This window comes from Chanodichthys erythropterus, chromosome 6, assembly GCF_024489055.1.
Source record: "Chanodichthys erythropterus isolate Z2021 chromosome 6, ASM2448905v1, whole genome shotgun sequence".
In the NCBI taxonomy this organism is placed as follows: Eukaryota; Metazoa; Chordata; class Actinopteri; order Cypriniformes; family Xenocyprididae; genus Chanodichthys; species Chanodichthys erythropterus.
In genome coordinates, this window is record NC_090226.1 from 1,813,594 (window position 1) to 1,828,567 (window position 14,974).

At 35.6% G+C, this 14,974-nt stretch overlaps 1 protein-coding gene across 1 annotated transcript; it reads right to left on the reverse strand.

Moving 5' to 3' along the window:
- Positions 1–7,324: 7,324 nt before the first annotated feature.
- si:ch1073-365p7.2 (GTPase IMAP family member 8) lies at positions 7,325–13,500 on the reverse strand. The gene is made up of 6 exons (XM_067387686.1): positions 13,226–13,500; positions 12,347–13,027; positions 10,207–11,016; positions 10,060–10,119; positions 8,545–8,649; positions 7,325–7,615 (listed from the first exon to the last, which is right to left on the reverse strand). The coding sequence occupies exons 1-6, from the start codon at positions 13,254–13,256 to the stop codon at positions 7,479–7,481; spliced, it is 1,824 nt and encodes a 607-aa protein (XP_067243787.1). The 5' UTR covers positions 13,257–13,500; the 3' UTR covers positions 7,325–7,478.
- Between the last annotated feature and the right edge of the window lie 1,474 nt (positions 13,501–14,974).

Genomic DNA, 14,974 nt, shown 5'->3' on the forward strand with positions numbered 1-14,974 from the left:
TATTTATTAATAAATTAAAATAACATTGCTTTATAAGATATTTTGTCTACTTTTATTCTTATGTTTCTAAGGCCTTTGTCCATCAAAGATCATTGTTTTCCGTACACATACTAGACTTCATTTCTGAGCCTTTTTGTTTAATTTAGAAGAATAAAACCCTAAACAACAAAAATCATTTGCTGAAAATAATGTATTTACAACTCAAACAGCAGTTTAACATTTTATACTAGCTACACTAGAAAAAAATATGCAGGGTTAATTAATTGACATGTGTTGGGCTAATTAGTGAAGACTTTAAAACCCTCAGTTTGTCCTTCTTCTAGAAAAGAGATTGTGTGAGAGTGAAATATTGTACAATAAGTGTGAAAATATGAAGCAATTATTGTGATTATTGAATGAGTTTGTATTTGGGGATTTATGAGTTAAGAAAAGAAAGAGTTCTAATGGATTTGGGGTTATTTTCATTTCAGTCAAGGAGGGAGAAGGACTTTCCCTTTTTTTAACTGGATTTTGTTTTTCTTTTTTTGTTGAGAACATGGGTGCGTTCACACTTGTCATGTTTGGTTTGATTAAAACGAACCCTGGTGCGATTGCTCGGCGCGGTTCATTTGAACGTATGTGAACGCTGCCATCCGAACCCTGGTACGCACCAAACAAGCGGATTCAGACCGCTGAAAAGATGGGTCTCGGTCCGCTTCCAAATGGACTCTGGTGCGGTTCTAATGATATATGAACGCAACACGGACTAAATGTAAACGAACCAAAAACAGGAAGACGAGACCCTAAAATGGACAGAATCCTCATGCATGTCTGTTTTTCTCGTCATAGACGCGAGTTTGCCCATCACAGGCATCAGACGCGCGTCTCCACGCAGCAGATCATTTGTGTGCATGATAGATGGATTCCCGCTGCTGTTTTGACTACTTTGCACATTTTATAAGCTCTTCATGAGTTCCCAGCTGGCCAAAATACCATCACATACGCACCGCTACACACACACAACGAGCGCATTTATCTCAGCACACAGCATTGTTTTGGATGTTCGGTAAGTTCCGTCTCAAAATAGGCAATACGTCATAAATCAGACCAATCACGTTGTGAATGTATCCCTATGCCTTAAGGTTCGGTATCTTTTGGTTCGGTGATAAAATTGCCAATCTGAACGCTAATCGGACCAGGACTAAATGTTTTTTTTTTTTTTTTTTGTCCGGACCAAATGAATCAAACGAACCGAACTACAAGTGTGAACGCACCCAAGTCAGACGCTTCAGACGCGCGTCAAATTCGCTTTATTCGCGCGTCTAAACAAAGTGTGTTCAGACGCGAATTGGCGTCATGGGAGGGGCTTCCATCTCTTTCTGCACAGATCCTCTGAATAAACGCATCATCTCGTCAGTTGGAAACTAGTAGCTGCAACTTAACTCGGTTATGCTGGCCGGCTTTTGATAGCAGGTGGGCTAGTATCAACGGCTAAAATCATGCAAAGTGTTTTACAACTAACCAGACTACCCTATTTCTTCGCTTATCCTCTTCCAGGCAAGGTCCTTTTTATTCCTGTCTCGATAAAAATATGATGACACATCATAGAGCTCAGGGTGGCCACACACAGCGACTATTAGTTTGTCCTCCATCTTTGTTGTGGTCTCCACCGCTGATCACGTCATAAACACATTAAAGGTGACATTGAATTGTAAATTGAATTTACCTTGGCATAGTTGAATAACAAGAGTTCAGTACATGGAAAAGACATACAGTGAGTCTCAAACTCCATTGTTTCCTCCTTCTTATGTAAATCTCATTTGTGTAAAAGACCTCAGAAGAACAGGCGAATCTCAACATAACACCGACTGTTACGTAACAGTCAGATTATTAATATGTATGACCAGGGGTGGAAATGGGGGGTAACGCGAGGGGACAGCGTCCCCGGAGTGAATTTCCAGTTCAAATTGTTTTGATTTTTTTTTTTTTTTGAATAGAAATGAAGGGATTTCTGTATTTATTCACTCAATAGCCTACGAAAACGAAACCGATTCAGCGCAAAAACAGCGCAATAAAATTGCATGATTATTCATAAAAAGATTGCAATCTGAATTCAAACACCCACGCGATCTTACTCAGTGCTTGAAGTGGGCCGGTACGCATTCTATTCAGAATGTAGTAAAACTTTATGGAGAAAGTCATCATGATCTAAAAACAGCCAGTAAAAAGACTGATAAAAAGAGGGGAAAACATGATGATTATCTTGCAAGCTTTTTAAACTTCTCATTACCACCTTTACTAGAATTGATCACGTTCTATTGTATTTATTGTGGTACATTTTAACTAACTTGCTTGAAGAATTTAAAATATATAATCTATTAAGGCAATAGATTTAAAAAAGAGAAAAAAGTTAACATTGCCCTAAGCATGCAATGAGGAGCCATCAATGGTCTAGCTGTAATTATATCCTTATTGTAACAATTACAAGAACTACTTTTTCATAAGGCCAAGTACAAGTTAAAATCATGGATCTTCTTGAATTATTGACTAAACTTTAGTTTTCCTCATGTGTAAAAATGTGTTCTGCTAATATGACAGATATGCCCATTAGGAAAAACCTGGCTGTATTCCAATAATCAACAAGTTCGGTATAAGAACATTTGAAGTAGATAGTTTGACTTCCCATGGTACTTTGTAAACAAGCAATTGTTAACTATAGGCTGTTACTTTGTTGCAGTTGTGTTATCAACCAACTTTGCATGTGTGGACCATTTTTCAAAAATAAAGCAACAAACAAATAAATAAACCTTGCGAGGGAGCAAACCCAAACTCCTTCCATCCCAAATGGAAGTGAACAAAATAGAGTAAATTACCCTTTGAAAGTAACTTGATACTTCAAATAAAGATTGCATCAATTACATCGTTACACCAGTAGGTGGCGAAAAATGATCGTTAAAAATGTATTCATCATTGAATCATTCATTACAAAGAATTATGATTTATCTATGAAACAAGTGACATCTTTATAATTGAGTCATTGAATCATTTATTCAAACCGATTTTTATAACATAATTCATTCAAAATAATTAATGTTTTTTTGTAAATAGACTGCAGAAACTAACATGATGTCAGAATCAGTAAATTACATTTTTTTTTTAGTTGTCTATTTAGAATCATGGGAGAATTGTGGAAAAAAAAAATGTGATTCTCAATTTCCAGAATCTTGCAGCTTATTGAGTAAAAATCAGCAGTTGAAATTATTTCAGCGAATATTAGAATAAAACTGCATGTTCAGGTAGCAATGTTTTTTTTTTTTTTTTTTTTTTTTAAACTCCATGTCTATGGTAACATCCTCAAAAAGTTTTATAAAATGATAAACATCACATTTCAACCCTTTTAACCATTGTTTAAGAAAAGGGATGAGTGAATATTATTGTATTCACATTATTATCCAAATTATTTTGCTTTTTAGAATGCACATCAGCTTCATTTTGCATTCAAACTGAATTCCCTTTTAAATGTGTATTTGTTGATTTTCAAAGTATACTAAAATGAGCGGTAGCCATCCAAAACATTCAGTTTTTAACCTGAGGACAAATGTATTTAAAATGTTTGTGACCTGTTCAATTCAGTCTGCACTACATATGCAAATTCCTAGACAATGTATCTTTAATTTGGCCAAACTTAAACAGGTTATTTTATTTTATTTTATTCATATGTTTGTGCCACACACAATTCATAAATGTTGTTCATTGACCTTTCAATGTGCTTGCTTGATAATTAAGAAAATATTGTTTGGAGGAAACATGAAATAGGCCTGTTTAATGTTAGCATATTATATAATTGTATAATATTTTATACTTAAATATATCTGAAAAGTCATTGAAAGTAAAAGAAAAAAAATCCTTCCCATACAGAGTCCCCCCAGTGCATCTCAGCCATTTCCAGCCCTGTGTATGACCCCAATATTTGCATATGCCAGCTCATGTTCAAGGCATTACACAAGGGCAGCCAGTATTAACGTCTGGATCTGTGCACAGCTGAATCATCAGACTAGGTAAGCAAGCAAGAACAACAACGAAAAATGGCAGATGGAGCGAAATACAGTAATATCTTTTTAGATGAATTCTCTGCATTTTTAACCTCTCTATGTACCTTTTCACCTAATATTATTCTACTGGGTGATTTTAACATTCATGTGGACAATGTCAGTAACCCACTCACAAGAGACTTCATTTCTTGCCTGGACAGTTTTGGTCTCCAGCAATATGTGGACTTTCCAACCCACTGTAGAGGTCACACTCTGGATCTTGTCTGTTGTTCAGGTGTTACACCCATGAACTGTACTGCAGCTGCAACACCCATTTCGATCATAAATTGCTTTCTTTTAATGCTAATGTTATACTCTCTAAATCCAAACAACAACGCTTGATGACATTTCGGAATATAAAAAAGATTAACCCTTCACTTTTTACTGCTGCAGTTACTAATCTTCCACATAGTGACCATATCACTTCTCCTGAGGACCTGGTCTCCTTTTATAATTTTGAATTACTACAGCTCCTTGACACTCTTGCACCTCTCAAAGTTCGGACTGTATCATTTACTCACTCTTCACCATGGTTCACTCCTGAACTTCGCCAGCTCAAAACTAGAGGACAGCACCTGGAACGTCTTTATAAGCGTACTGGACTTATGGTGCATAAAGAGATGCATAGCGAACATATACCTTATATATATATATATATATATCTTTATAAAGATGCTCTTTCTGCTGCAAAATATGATTTTTATTCACATTTAATTGAGTCCGGAGACGGTAATACCAAAGCTTTATTCTCCACTGTAAATCGTATTCTGAAACCTCCTGCACACCTGTACTGCACTGCTCAATGTGACAAATTTATGTCTTTTTTCAATGATAAAATAACCGCCATCCACCAACAGTTGGCCTCTTTGGCTACTGTTCATTGTAGTTCACCAAATAGTGACAATTGTTTTTCCTCCTATTCCTCTTTCTTCGTTTGACTTGCCATCTGAAAAAGACATTTTTCATATCATTCACAAATCTAATTCTTCCACATGTTTACTTGATCCTATACCAACCCATTTGGTAAAGGCCTGTTTTCCTCCTCTTTCTTCTCTTATAACTCGTATTATTCACACTTCTCTTAGCTCCGGCATTGTTCCATCATCTTTTAAAATAGCTGCTATTACCCCAATTCTTAAGAAACCTGGCACAGACCCTAACAATTTGGATGATTTCCGTCCTATCTCAAATCTTCCTTTTATTTCCAAAGTTCTTGAAAAAGCAGTAGCAACACAGGTCTATGCTCACCTTAGTAACAATAACTTATATGAGTGTTTTCAGTCAGGGTTTCGTCCTAAGCATAGTACGGAGACTGCATTATTGTGAGTGACTAATGATCTGTTAATGGCTGCTGATGGCGGATCATTATCCATTCTTGTTTTGCTTGACTTGAGTGCAGCTTTTGACACCATTTCACACAAGATTCTCTTGCACCGTTTGTCTGCCATAGGTATCACTGGTATTCCTCACGCCTGGTTCACTTCATACCTTTCAAACCGTACACAGTTTGTACAACTAAAAAAATTTCAGTCTCAACCTTCTTCTGTTAGCTGTGGTGTCCCCCAAGGTTCTGTCCTAGGTCCCCTACTGTTCCTTATTTATCTTCTCCCACTTGGTAATATTTGCTCAAAATACGGTATTAAATTCCACTGTTACGCTGATGATACACAGCTTTATGTATCCATAAACCCTGAGTCCACTTTTCCACCTGCCTGTCTTACCAACTGCCTTCACGAAATTAAAGACTGGTTTTCTGCCAACTTTCTCAAACTCAATGGCAGTAAGACTGAAGTACTCCTTATTGGCACTAAATCTATTCTCTCAAGGTCTGGCAGTTTTTCTTTATCCATTGATGGTTCTTCCGTTTTCCCTTCCAGTCAGGTTAGGAACTTGGGGGTTATCTTTGACAGCACCCTTTCATTTGAAGCTCACATTAATAATATAACCAGGTCTTGTTATTTTCATCTCCGAAATATCGCTCGTCTCTGTCCATTTCTCACTCCGCACTGTTCTGCTATTCTTGTTCATTCACTTGTAACCTCTCGCATTGACTACTGTAATTCTCTCTTATTTGGTTTACCACACAAATATCTTCATAAACTTCAACTGATTCAGAATTCTGCTGCTCGTATCATAACCCGGACTCCATCTATACAACATATTACCCCATCACTTCAACAGCTGCATTGGCTTCCTATCAAATTCCGGATTTAATTTAAAATTCTTCTCCTCACCTACAAATCTCTTCATAACCTCTCTCCACCTTACCTTTCAGATCTTTTACAGCCTTACATTCCTTCTCGAACTCTCCGCTCTTCTTCTCTGGGTCTCCTCCATACACCTTCTGCTCGTCTTACCACCATGGGCCATAGGGCCTTTAGCCGTGTTTCTCCTCACCTTTGGAATTCTCTCCCAGCCAACATCCGTGATTCATACTCCTTATCTCAATTTAAAGTTAAACTTAAGACTCATTTATTCAGAACAGATTATCCTTCATGATTACTGTTTGCACTCAAGTCTAGCACTTTTGTTTTTTCTTATATCTGCCATGTTTTGTATTTGCTACCTTTTACTTAAGTTATTGACATTTACTGTTATTTATTATTTTTAACATTGTTCTTGTTGCTATTTCTTGTTGTATGGCGACCTTGAGTGATTTGAAAGGCGCCTAAAATAAAATGCATTATTATTATTATAATAACTGACATGATCCATGATAACTTTATAAATCTCTCCAACAGTGTAGCATTAGCCGTTAGCCACGGAGCATAGCCTCAAACTCATTCAGAATCAAATGTAAATATCCAAATAAACACTATACTTACGCGACTAGGCATGCTGCATGACGAACACTTTGTAAAGATCCATTTGAGGGTTATATTAGCATGAATCGGCGCATTTCTAATTATGCCTCAAAATAGGCAGTTACTTTTTCTTTCTTTTTTTTAAATCGATGAGGTATTTTGAGCTGCAACTTCACAGACACATTCAGGGGACACCTTAGACTTATATTACATCTTGTAAAAAAACAATCTAGGGCACCTTTAATAAATAAAAAACAGCATTGCTGTTAATTTTTTTTTTTTGGTCTACTTTTATTCTTATGTTTCTGAGGCATTTGTCCCTTACTGTACACAGACTAGACTAGACAAGTCTTTTTCTTTAATTTATAAGAATAAAACTGAAAATTCAGAAAATAATGGATTTACAACTCAAACAGCAGTTTGATGTTTTATGCTATAGCTAGATTTTATTTTAGAGGAACATTCTTGATGAATTCACAACAGATGAAGAGTAGAATAAAATGAGAAAAATAGAAAATCTGAATAAATAGTTTATAGTTTACTAGTTTACTAAAGGTTTAAACACAGTAAATATATATGTACACACACACACACACACACCACATCATCGAGTAATCACTGTATCTTCACTGTCCAGATCCCTGATTCTGGAGCTTGTATGTTCAACATAAAGGCGGCAGTTCTGTAGCCACTTCTCCACAGAATTCTTTGTCATTTGAAGCTTTTCAGCCTGAGAGAGCTCTGGAAATGACAACGTAAATGTGAGTACAGAACAAATTACATTTAATTATGAAGCATCTACATTTAGATGTGTCTTCTATTATGTTGGTTTGACTAATTTTCTTTAAAGGGTCATGAAACCCCAAAATACTTTTTTTGAGATGTAAACAGATATGTATAGGCTGCACATCATTGAAAACACTAAAGGTACTGAGTCGGAGCAACGTCATAAAATCTGATGTAATCGTGTACTTTCGGCCCAAGTATGGGCATGGTCGAACATGCTGATGTCGACCGCTTCGAGCAATTCTCAACATATATTCATGACATGAAGCTCATTTAATCCGATCACTGCGCTGTAGTATGCATAAGATTATAATTGCGGTATTATGCATGAGGAAGAATCACTTCTCTCGCCTCGTCATTGGTGTTAGTTTCCTCAGTGCTACAACACAATGTTTTCCTGTGACGCGACCAGAGCAGAGATTTGTGTGCATGTGGATTGTTTTGCTGTAACCTAACAGCACAAATGGAAAATATGTTCGTGTGAGATCACATTACAGCGGAGAATTTAAATGTCACAAAAGTGCGGCTCATTCTTAGGACTGGGCGATATATTGAATGCTTTTGTCACGCGCTTTTCGTCAGTAAAGCCGGTTCCCTGATTACCGCTAAATCGCCATCACCTGCTTTCAAATGAAGTGGCATTTAATAGACAGAGCCGTAGATCACTGATAAGCCATCGCGTTCAATATCGACGGCGATACATATCGATATTGAAGAGCTTTACACGCCCATTTTACAGAGTTTTTGCAGCTCAGAGGTGTGAACGACCAGGGTGAAACAGGGGGGTTTCATGACCCTTTAATGTGTCGAGTAATTGTCTTTTATTTGTGGAACACAAACACGTGATCAATTCTGTGTTGATCTATTCTAGTTGAATGACTCACCAAATGATGATTTAATGTCCAGTAAACTTTCCCGGACACCTTCTATGATTATACTTTCCCATCTGCTGAACTCTCTCTCCAGAAGTGATTTAATCGGCTCAGGAACTGAAGGAAAATGTTCACACAACATACTGTTAGAGATGAGGATCCTCCACATTTGATTTTAATGTTTAGTTTTCAAGAGGTCCAAAGATAATCTGAACCCAGTTAACATCATTCTTCAGACTCTATACTGCACAACCACTGATCCTTTACTGCACATATGCCTACATTTATTAGAAATATTTTGTCTTATTCCATTGTGGTAACACTTTACTTGAAGGGGTGTGCATAAGACTAACATGACACCTTCATAATCTTGACATGACACATATCATGAATATGAAGGAGGTTTTATGAATGTTTATGACAACTGTCATTAAATGTCATTCGCTCAATTATGTCATTTTTAACGCAAAGATGACATTGTTTGAGATGTCTTTGTTACGACAACTTGACATTAGCAAAACATCATAACCTGTCATAAACATGACATAGCAGATTAATTATCAAACTTAAAAAACTACTTAGCTTTATGGATTAACATTACATTACATTATTTTGGTAACATTTCAGTATAGGGAACACATATAAACGATTAACTATGACTTTCTCTCAATAAAATCTTAATTTACTCTTAATTTAGTTAATTGTTAGGTTTAGGTATTGGGTAGGATTAAGAATGTAGAATAAGGTCATGCAGAATAAGGCATTAATATGTGCTTTAAGTACTAATAAATAGCCAATATTTTAGCCATATGAATGCTAATAGTAATAAGCAACTAGTTAAAAGACCCTAAAATAAAGTGTTAACATTATTTTATAACAGTGTCATCTTTTTTACGAAATTTGAAATTGTCTATTATCTGACCTTCTGTTGGAGGAAACTTAAAAAAAAAAAAAACATGAAATGAAAAATAGTCATGACGCTGTTATAAAATTATTTGTCAGAGTATTGTCACTTAATGACATTTTAATGACAAGTTCAATTTGTACCACTGTACTTGAGGTCAAGATACATATTCATGACAATATTACAATGGCCTCATGACAGCCAATGTCAAAACCAACCACATGACAGTTTAATGCAATGTTAACCCATAAAGCTAAATGATGTCAAGTTGTCATGACAAAGACACTGACAGGTTATGATGTATTGGTCTGTGAAGTTGTCATAACTCGGACATCTCAAACAATGTCATCTTTTAATTAAAAATGACATAATTGAGCGACTGACACGTCATAAACATTCATAAAAACTCCTTCATATTCATGACACGTGTCATGTCATGATTATGAAGGTGTCATGTCAGTCTTAGTGCACACCCCTTCAAGTAAAGTGTTACCTTGATTGTTTTTAGTCGTCAATAAGGGTGTATAACTCTCAACTCTGCTTAATCGTTTTTAGCATGTTTGCACCCATTCACAGGAACTGACGTTTTCAGCACAATTCTTTTAAAATATACATCAACTTACTGTTCTCCTGTTGAGATGGAATGGTCACTTCTTTTTGGGAATTAAGAGGTTCATCCTGAACTATAAATGAAACAAAATTTTGAACATAAATCAGAGAAACATCTTCAGAAATTTTATCTGAGAACACAAAATTGAGTAAAACCTTACAGTTAAGAGAAGAATTCTTGCTGCTACTTTCATCAAGGTTTAGATGTTCTTCCATATCCTTGCGTAAGTCTTCTATCTTCTTTTCTATCTCTTTAGCTTTTCTCTTAAAGCCCTCATCCAGAAAGTGGCAGACATCCTTCAGTTTGATCTCTGTCATCTGATCTTCATGTTTGTCAGTTCTCTGAAGGCTTTTCTCTGCATCACTGTTTTTCTGTTTCTTGAAACGGAACAAACTGTTTTCTGCCGCCATCTCATCGATCTTCTGGAGCAGCTCTGTGACTTGATCTCTGTTCTTCTTGTCTGTGTTGTCAAAGACGTGATATCTGTTCCTGCATTTCTCAATCATCCACTGGAGGGCGTCACCTTCACTCTCAATGTGCTGCTCGATTGAAACATCTTTAAATCTGTCGCCCCATGTGAACAGAACTATGGTGTGTCTCCAGACATCTTCTCCTAATATAGACATGTTTTCCTCAACGATTCTCTTTTGTTCTTCCAGAAATGATGTATCTGCTGGAATCACGAGCAGCATGGCATGAGGGAATTTCTTACACTCCGAAACATTTTCTAGGATCGCAGATCTAATAAAGTCTGGGTTGAGTTCTGATGTAAAATACTTCCACCAGCCTGGAGTGTCCAAAACGGTCATCTTCCTTCCGTCTACATCTCCGAAACCTCTCTTTCCCTTTCCGGTTTTTCCTCCTATGTCAAATTCCTCCGTGTTCAAGATGGTGTTTCCAGCTGAGCTCTTTCCAGAAAGGATCCATCCCAGCAAAACAACTCTGATCTCCTCAAGACGACGCACATATGCTGAAATGAAAAGACAAAACTAAAGGATCAAACCTCTGGTTTTCAAGGCTGTAAGCATGTCTTTTACATTTAAATCTTTTAATTAAATAATTAAAGGATTTAAATTGATTTTTTAAAAAAAAAAAAAAAGAAAAGAAATAAGAACAATAATTAAAAACAATTTATCAATTTTTTCTTTTCTTTTTTTAAATATCCATGCATTTATTCTTTAGTATGCTTAATATTTCGAAAATGCAATATGGCAAAATCCCAGCTATTAGGGAATGTTCTAAGAACTTTTGCTAATGTTCTGGCAAGGTTCTCTCAAAGTTCTGAACAAACGTTCTCCCAGTAACATTAATAGAACATTCTACAAAGTTGTCTAGACTTTATCAATGTATGTATACATCATTTATGGAATGTTTTTCTCTGGTACGTTTCAGTTGGACATTCATGTAACATTTTTAATTGTTACTACCTGTTTCAAAAGTAACCATCCCATGATGTTTGCAAAATGATCCCTTAGAATCCCTAGAATGTCCCCTTGATGTTCGCATAACCAAGAAATAAAAATTTTTTAACATTTGAAGGATTTGTCAGAATTTTCATGTATTAATTGCTTTTTATTGGGTCATTCCAAATTTCACAAACTTCTCTAGCTCAAATTTTTTTAGTATTTAATATGAAGAAAGAAAAACATAAATAATGATGAAAGCCAAAATATTAAATATCACAGACATATATTTACAGAGTAATCCACTGTTTTGTAGAAGGGGTCAAAATGACAATTTTCACCTTTTGGAGTCAGTTTTCAGGGGTGTAAAAATGACTTTACAAAGATGGCAGCATCATTATTTTATTTTTACACAGAGATTGGTAGGTCTATTAGTAAAATCTGTTGACTTTAGCAATCTTTGTTTAAATATACGTCAACAGTGACAGTTCAAAAATGGGAAAAAAGCACCTCTTGTGTGTTTTTGCCTCAAGTTTGCATGCCTGTAGTTTTAAAGATATCTTAATATCCTTTTATATTTTGGTTTTTAATAAAAATATTCTTTTGGAATTTTCATTTCAAAGGCTCTCGATGGTTCAATCCCAGAGATATGGAGATCTTAACTTGGCTCCATGAGTAAATTGCACACATTTTCAGTGGCCAAAAACCAAATGTGGTTCTCGTTCGGTCTCTTTTGATCGCTGAAGTTCACTTAACGCCCCCCGGTGTCGCTAATCACATGGGTTTCTGAATTCTAAACATATTGTGATGTTTCTTGTCTCGTCAAATTCAGTTACTAATTACTTCAAGCAAATTATTCAATCTATACTTTCAATTCAAAAAGGCAAAAAAACGTACCTTTTTCTTGAACTATTGACCGTTGCTTCTGTACTCTGGATTTTCTAGAACTTGCTTTCGTCTGAATTTCCTCCCACTCTTCATTGACCTCCTTTACTTTCTCCAGGTCAATGTCAAAGTGCTTGCCATTATTCTTCCCAACAATTCCTTCAATTTTCTTGAGCAGCTCTGTGACTTGGGTTCGGTCATGATGGTTTGAATTATTAAAAACGTGATATCTATTTTCACATTTTTCAACAAGTCGCTTGAGCGCTGACCCAGATTCCTGAATATTCTGCTCAATGTGTTCTTGTTTAATTGAATCTCCTCTTGTGAAGATTACAAGGGCGTGAGTCCAGACATTCGGACCCAACATCTCCACATACTCCTCCAAAAACTTCCTATCAGTGTCGGTAAATGTGCAATCGGCCCGAATCACAATCATGACAGCGTGAGGTCCGGGTGAAGTCAGGGACATCCTGCGAACCAACTGCTGTTTGGAGATATTTGATAAATCATTCAGACTGAACGTTTTCCACCAGCCAGGAGTCTCAACCAGACTGACTCTCCTGCCATCAATAAATCCCTCTCTCTTCACATTATCTTCAGGTCCTTTAGCTTCTGTTTCACTGGTTTCCAGTATAGTGTTGATCACTGACGTCTTCCCAGAATGATGCCTTCCAAGCAGCACCGCTCTCAAGTCTTGAGACACAAAACATGAAGCAAAGCAAATAATATCAAAGCACATTCATTTAGTGCACATTTCACAATATAATACAAGAGATTTAAATTGAGCATAAATCAATAATTCAGGTTGATTGGGTCATCTTAATGACAAAAAGTATCCCAATCAACCAAAATTCACTCTATTTACCTTGGATGATATGCAAATATACTCACCCATTTGTTTGTTTCCTTGATGTTTGGACATTTTCACACTTTTGTGTCCAGATGTATTAAAGAATATAAAATGAGAATGTGAAAAACAGGTAGAACAAGATGAAAATGGAGAAAATCTATTAAAGAAATAATAAATACGAATAAGACACTACATAAAGAGCACAAAGGAACAGAAATAAGTTAAAATTTTTAAGAAATGAAAACTGAAGTAATTAATAAAAAATATTAGTCTGATTTTTATATGTAAACAGAATGTATAACATCCTACCTGTAACTTTGGCGTTGGTTTCAGTTGTTTAAGGTCAGTGTGGATGATCTTATAAGCTTGCAGATGGATTGTGTGGTTAGCGGGGAAAGGGCAGCATAAACAATGGTTAGGCTAATATAGTTTAGCACTTGGTGTGACAGCGTCCTCTTCTGGCCACATTAATTAAAAGAGGAAACCTATTTAGACCAGGAGTTTTAAAAATAAATAAGTATAAATGTGATTATACTATGATTGTGTGTAAAATAAAAAAATATTTATAAAACTATTAGGTTAAAATAAATATAAAAATATTAAAATTCAATAACGTTTACTAAAGTACATTACTATAGTGAGTAGAAAACAATGTAATGCAACTTAATAGAAACTAATTTTAGATTTACAAAATTTATTTTTCAGTGTATAAATTGGGAGTTTTTAAAATATTATATTTGGGGGTCTGTGGCATCTAGTGACTTTTATTATGTAACCTCTAAGTGTGAAAGATTTTAAGTGATCATTCTTTCCGAGTGAACTTATGTTTATTATAGTCATATTAATGTAATCTATCATTTGTGACTTTTTTTTTGTGCACTCAACTGATTATTGACAATGTAATGTAACTTTTGGCTCTAGCATTTTGCGGAAGAACATTGTATTGGTTGTGCTTCAGCTCTGTGTGGATGAATATGATTATCCTTCTGCTCATAAAACATTCACTACTAGACTTAAGAGATGTAAGCAGTTTAGATGGAAAGGATCTCAAGCTGACGAGCTGAAGATGTTGCTGTAGCTTCACCCATTAATAGACATAAAAGACAACTACAATGAAATGAGCTTCACTATAGACAATGCTTTACAGTGAAGTCTGTTAGAGAGATAAATATGGCAATGTATCTGTTCAAAAAAACACCTTACTCACCTGTTGAGTAATAAAAACACCATCATATCTGCCTCGCTTTAACATTTCAGATCCCTCAGTTCTCACATCTCCAAAAAGACAAGTTGATGTTGATTCTTGTTTTATTACAAGCTCTGTCACGTTTGCTTTTTGCCAGCAGATTCTCTTCTGTTTGTTTAAAACGGGTGATTCCCCAGAGACTTAGCGACTCCACGTCAACCTTTCTCGCTCGTTGAGACCACTAACCTGCCACACGCTCAAAGCAGCCGGATCAACTTTTCTCTAAGGATATGACCAGACATGCACAATGCAATTTCCCGCCAAAACCATCCCGACAGTTCAAAAATATAAACGCTTGTAATAAGCTTACCATAATGAATCAGGCAAGACAAAAATACATTTGGGAGAAGAATTATTCATTATTTAAATACTGTTAATTTTGAAAAAGTTATATCGTATTCCATTGATGTTATCTGTTTGTTGTTTTAATTAAAATCTACACATTCTCTTTGATTTCCAGAGCATTTCTGCCTGTTATATAATAATAATATATATATATATATATATATATATATGAATTTGCAGTAAATGTGGTCCACATATG

Coding starts and splice junctions, on each gene's coding strand:
- si:ch1073-365p7.2 (XM_067387686.1), bottom strand. CDS start 13,256: ATGTCCAAACATCAAGGAAACAAACAAATGG. Junction 13,028..13,225: donor TCAAGGAAACAAACAAATGG/GTGAGTATATTT, acceptor TTGTGTCTCAAG/ACTTGAGAGCGGTGCTGCTT. Junction 11,017..12,346: donor GTCAATAGTTCAAGAAAAAG/GTACGTTTTTTT, acceptor TTTTCATTTCAG/CATATGTGCGTCGTCTTGAG.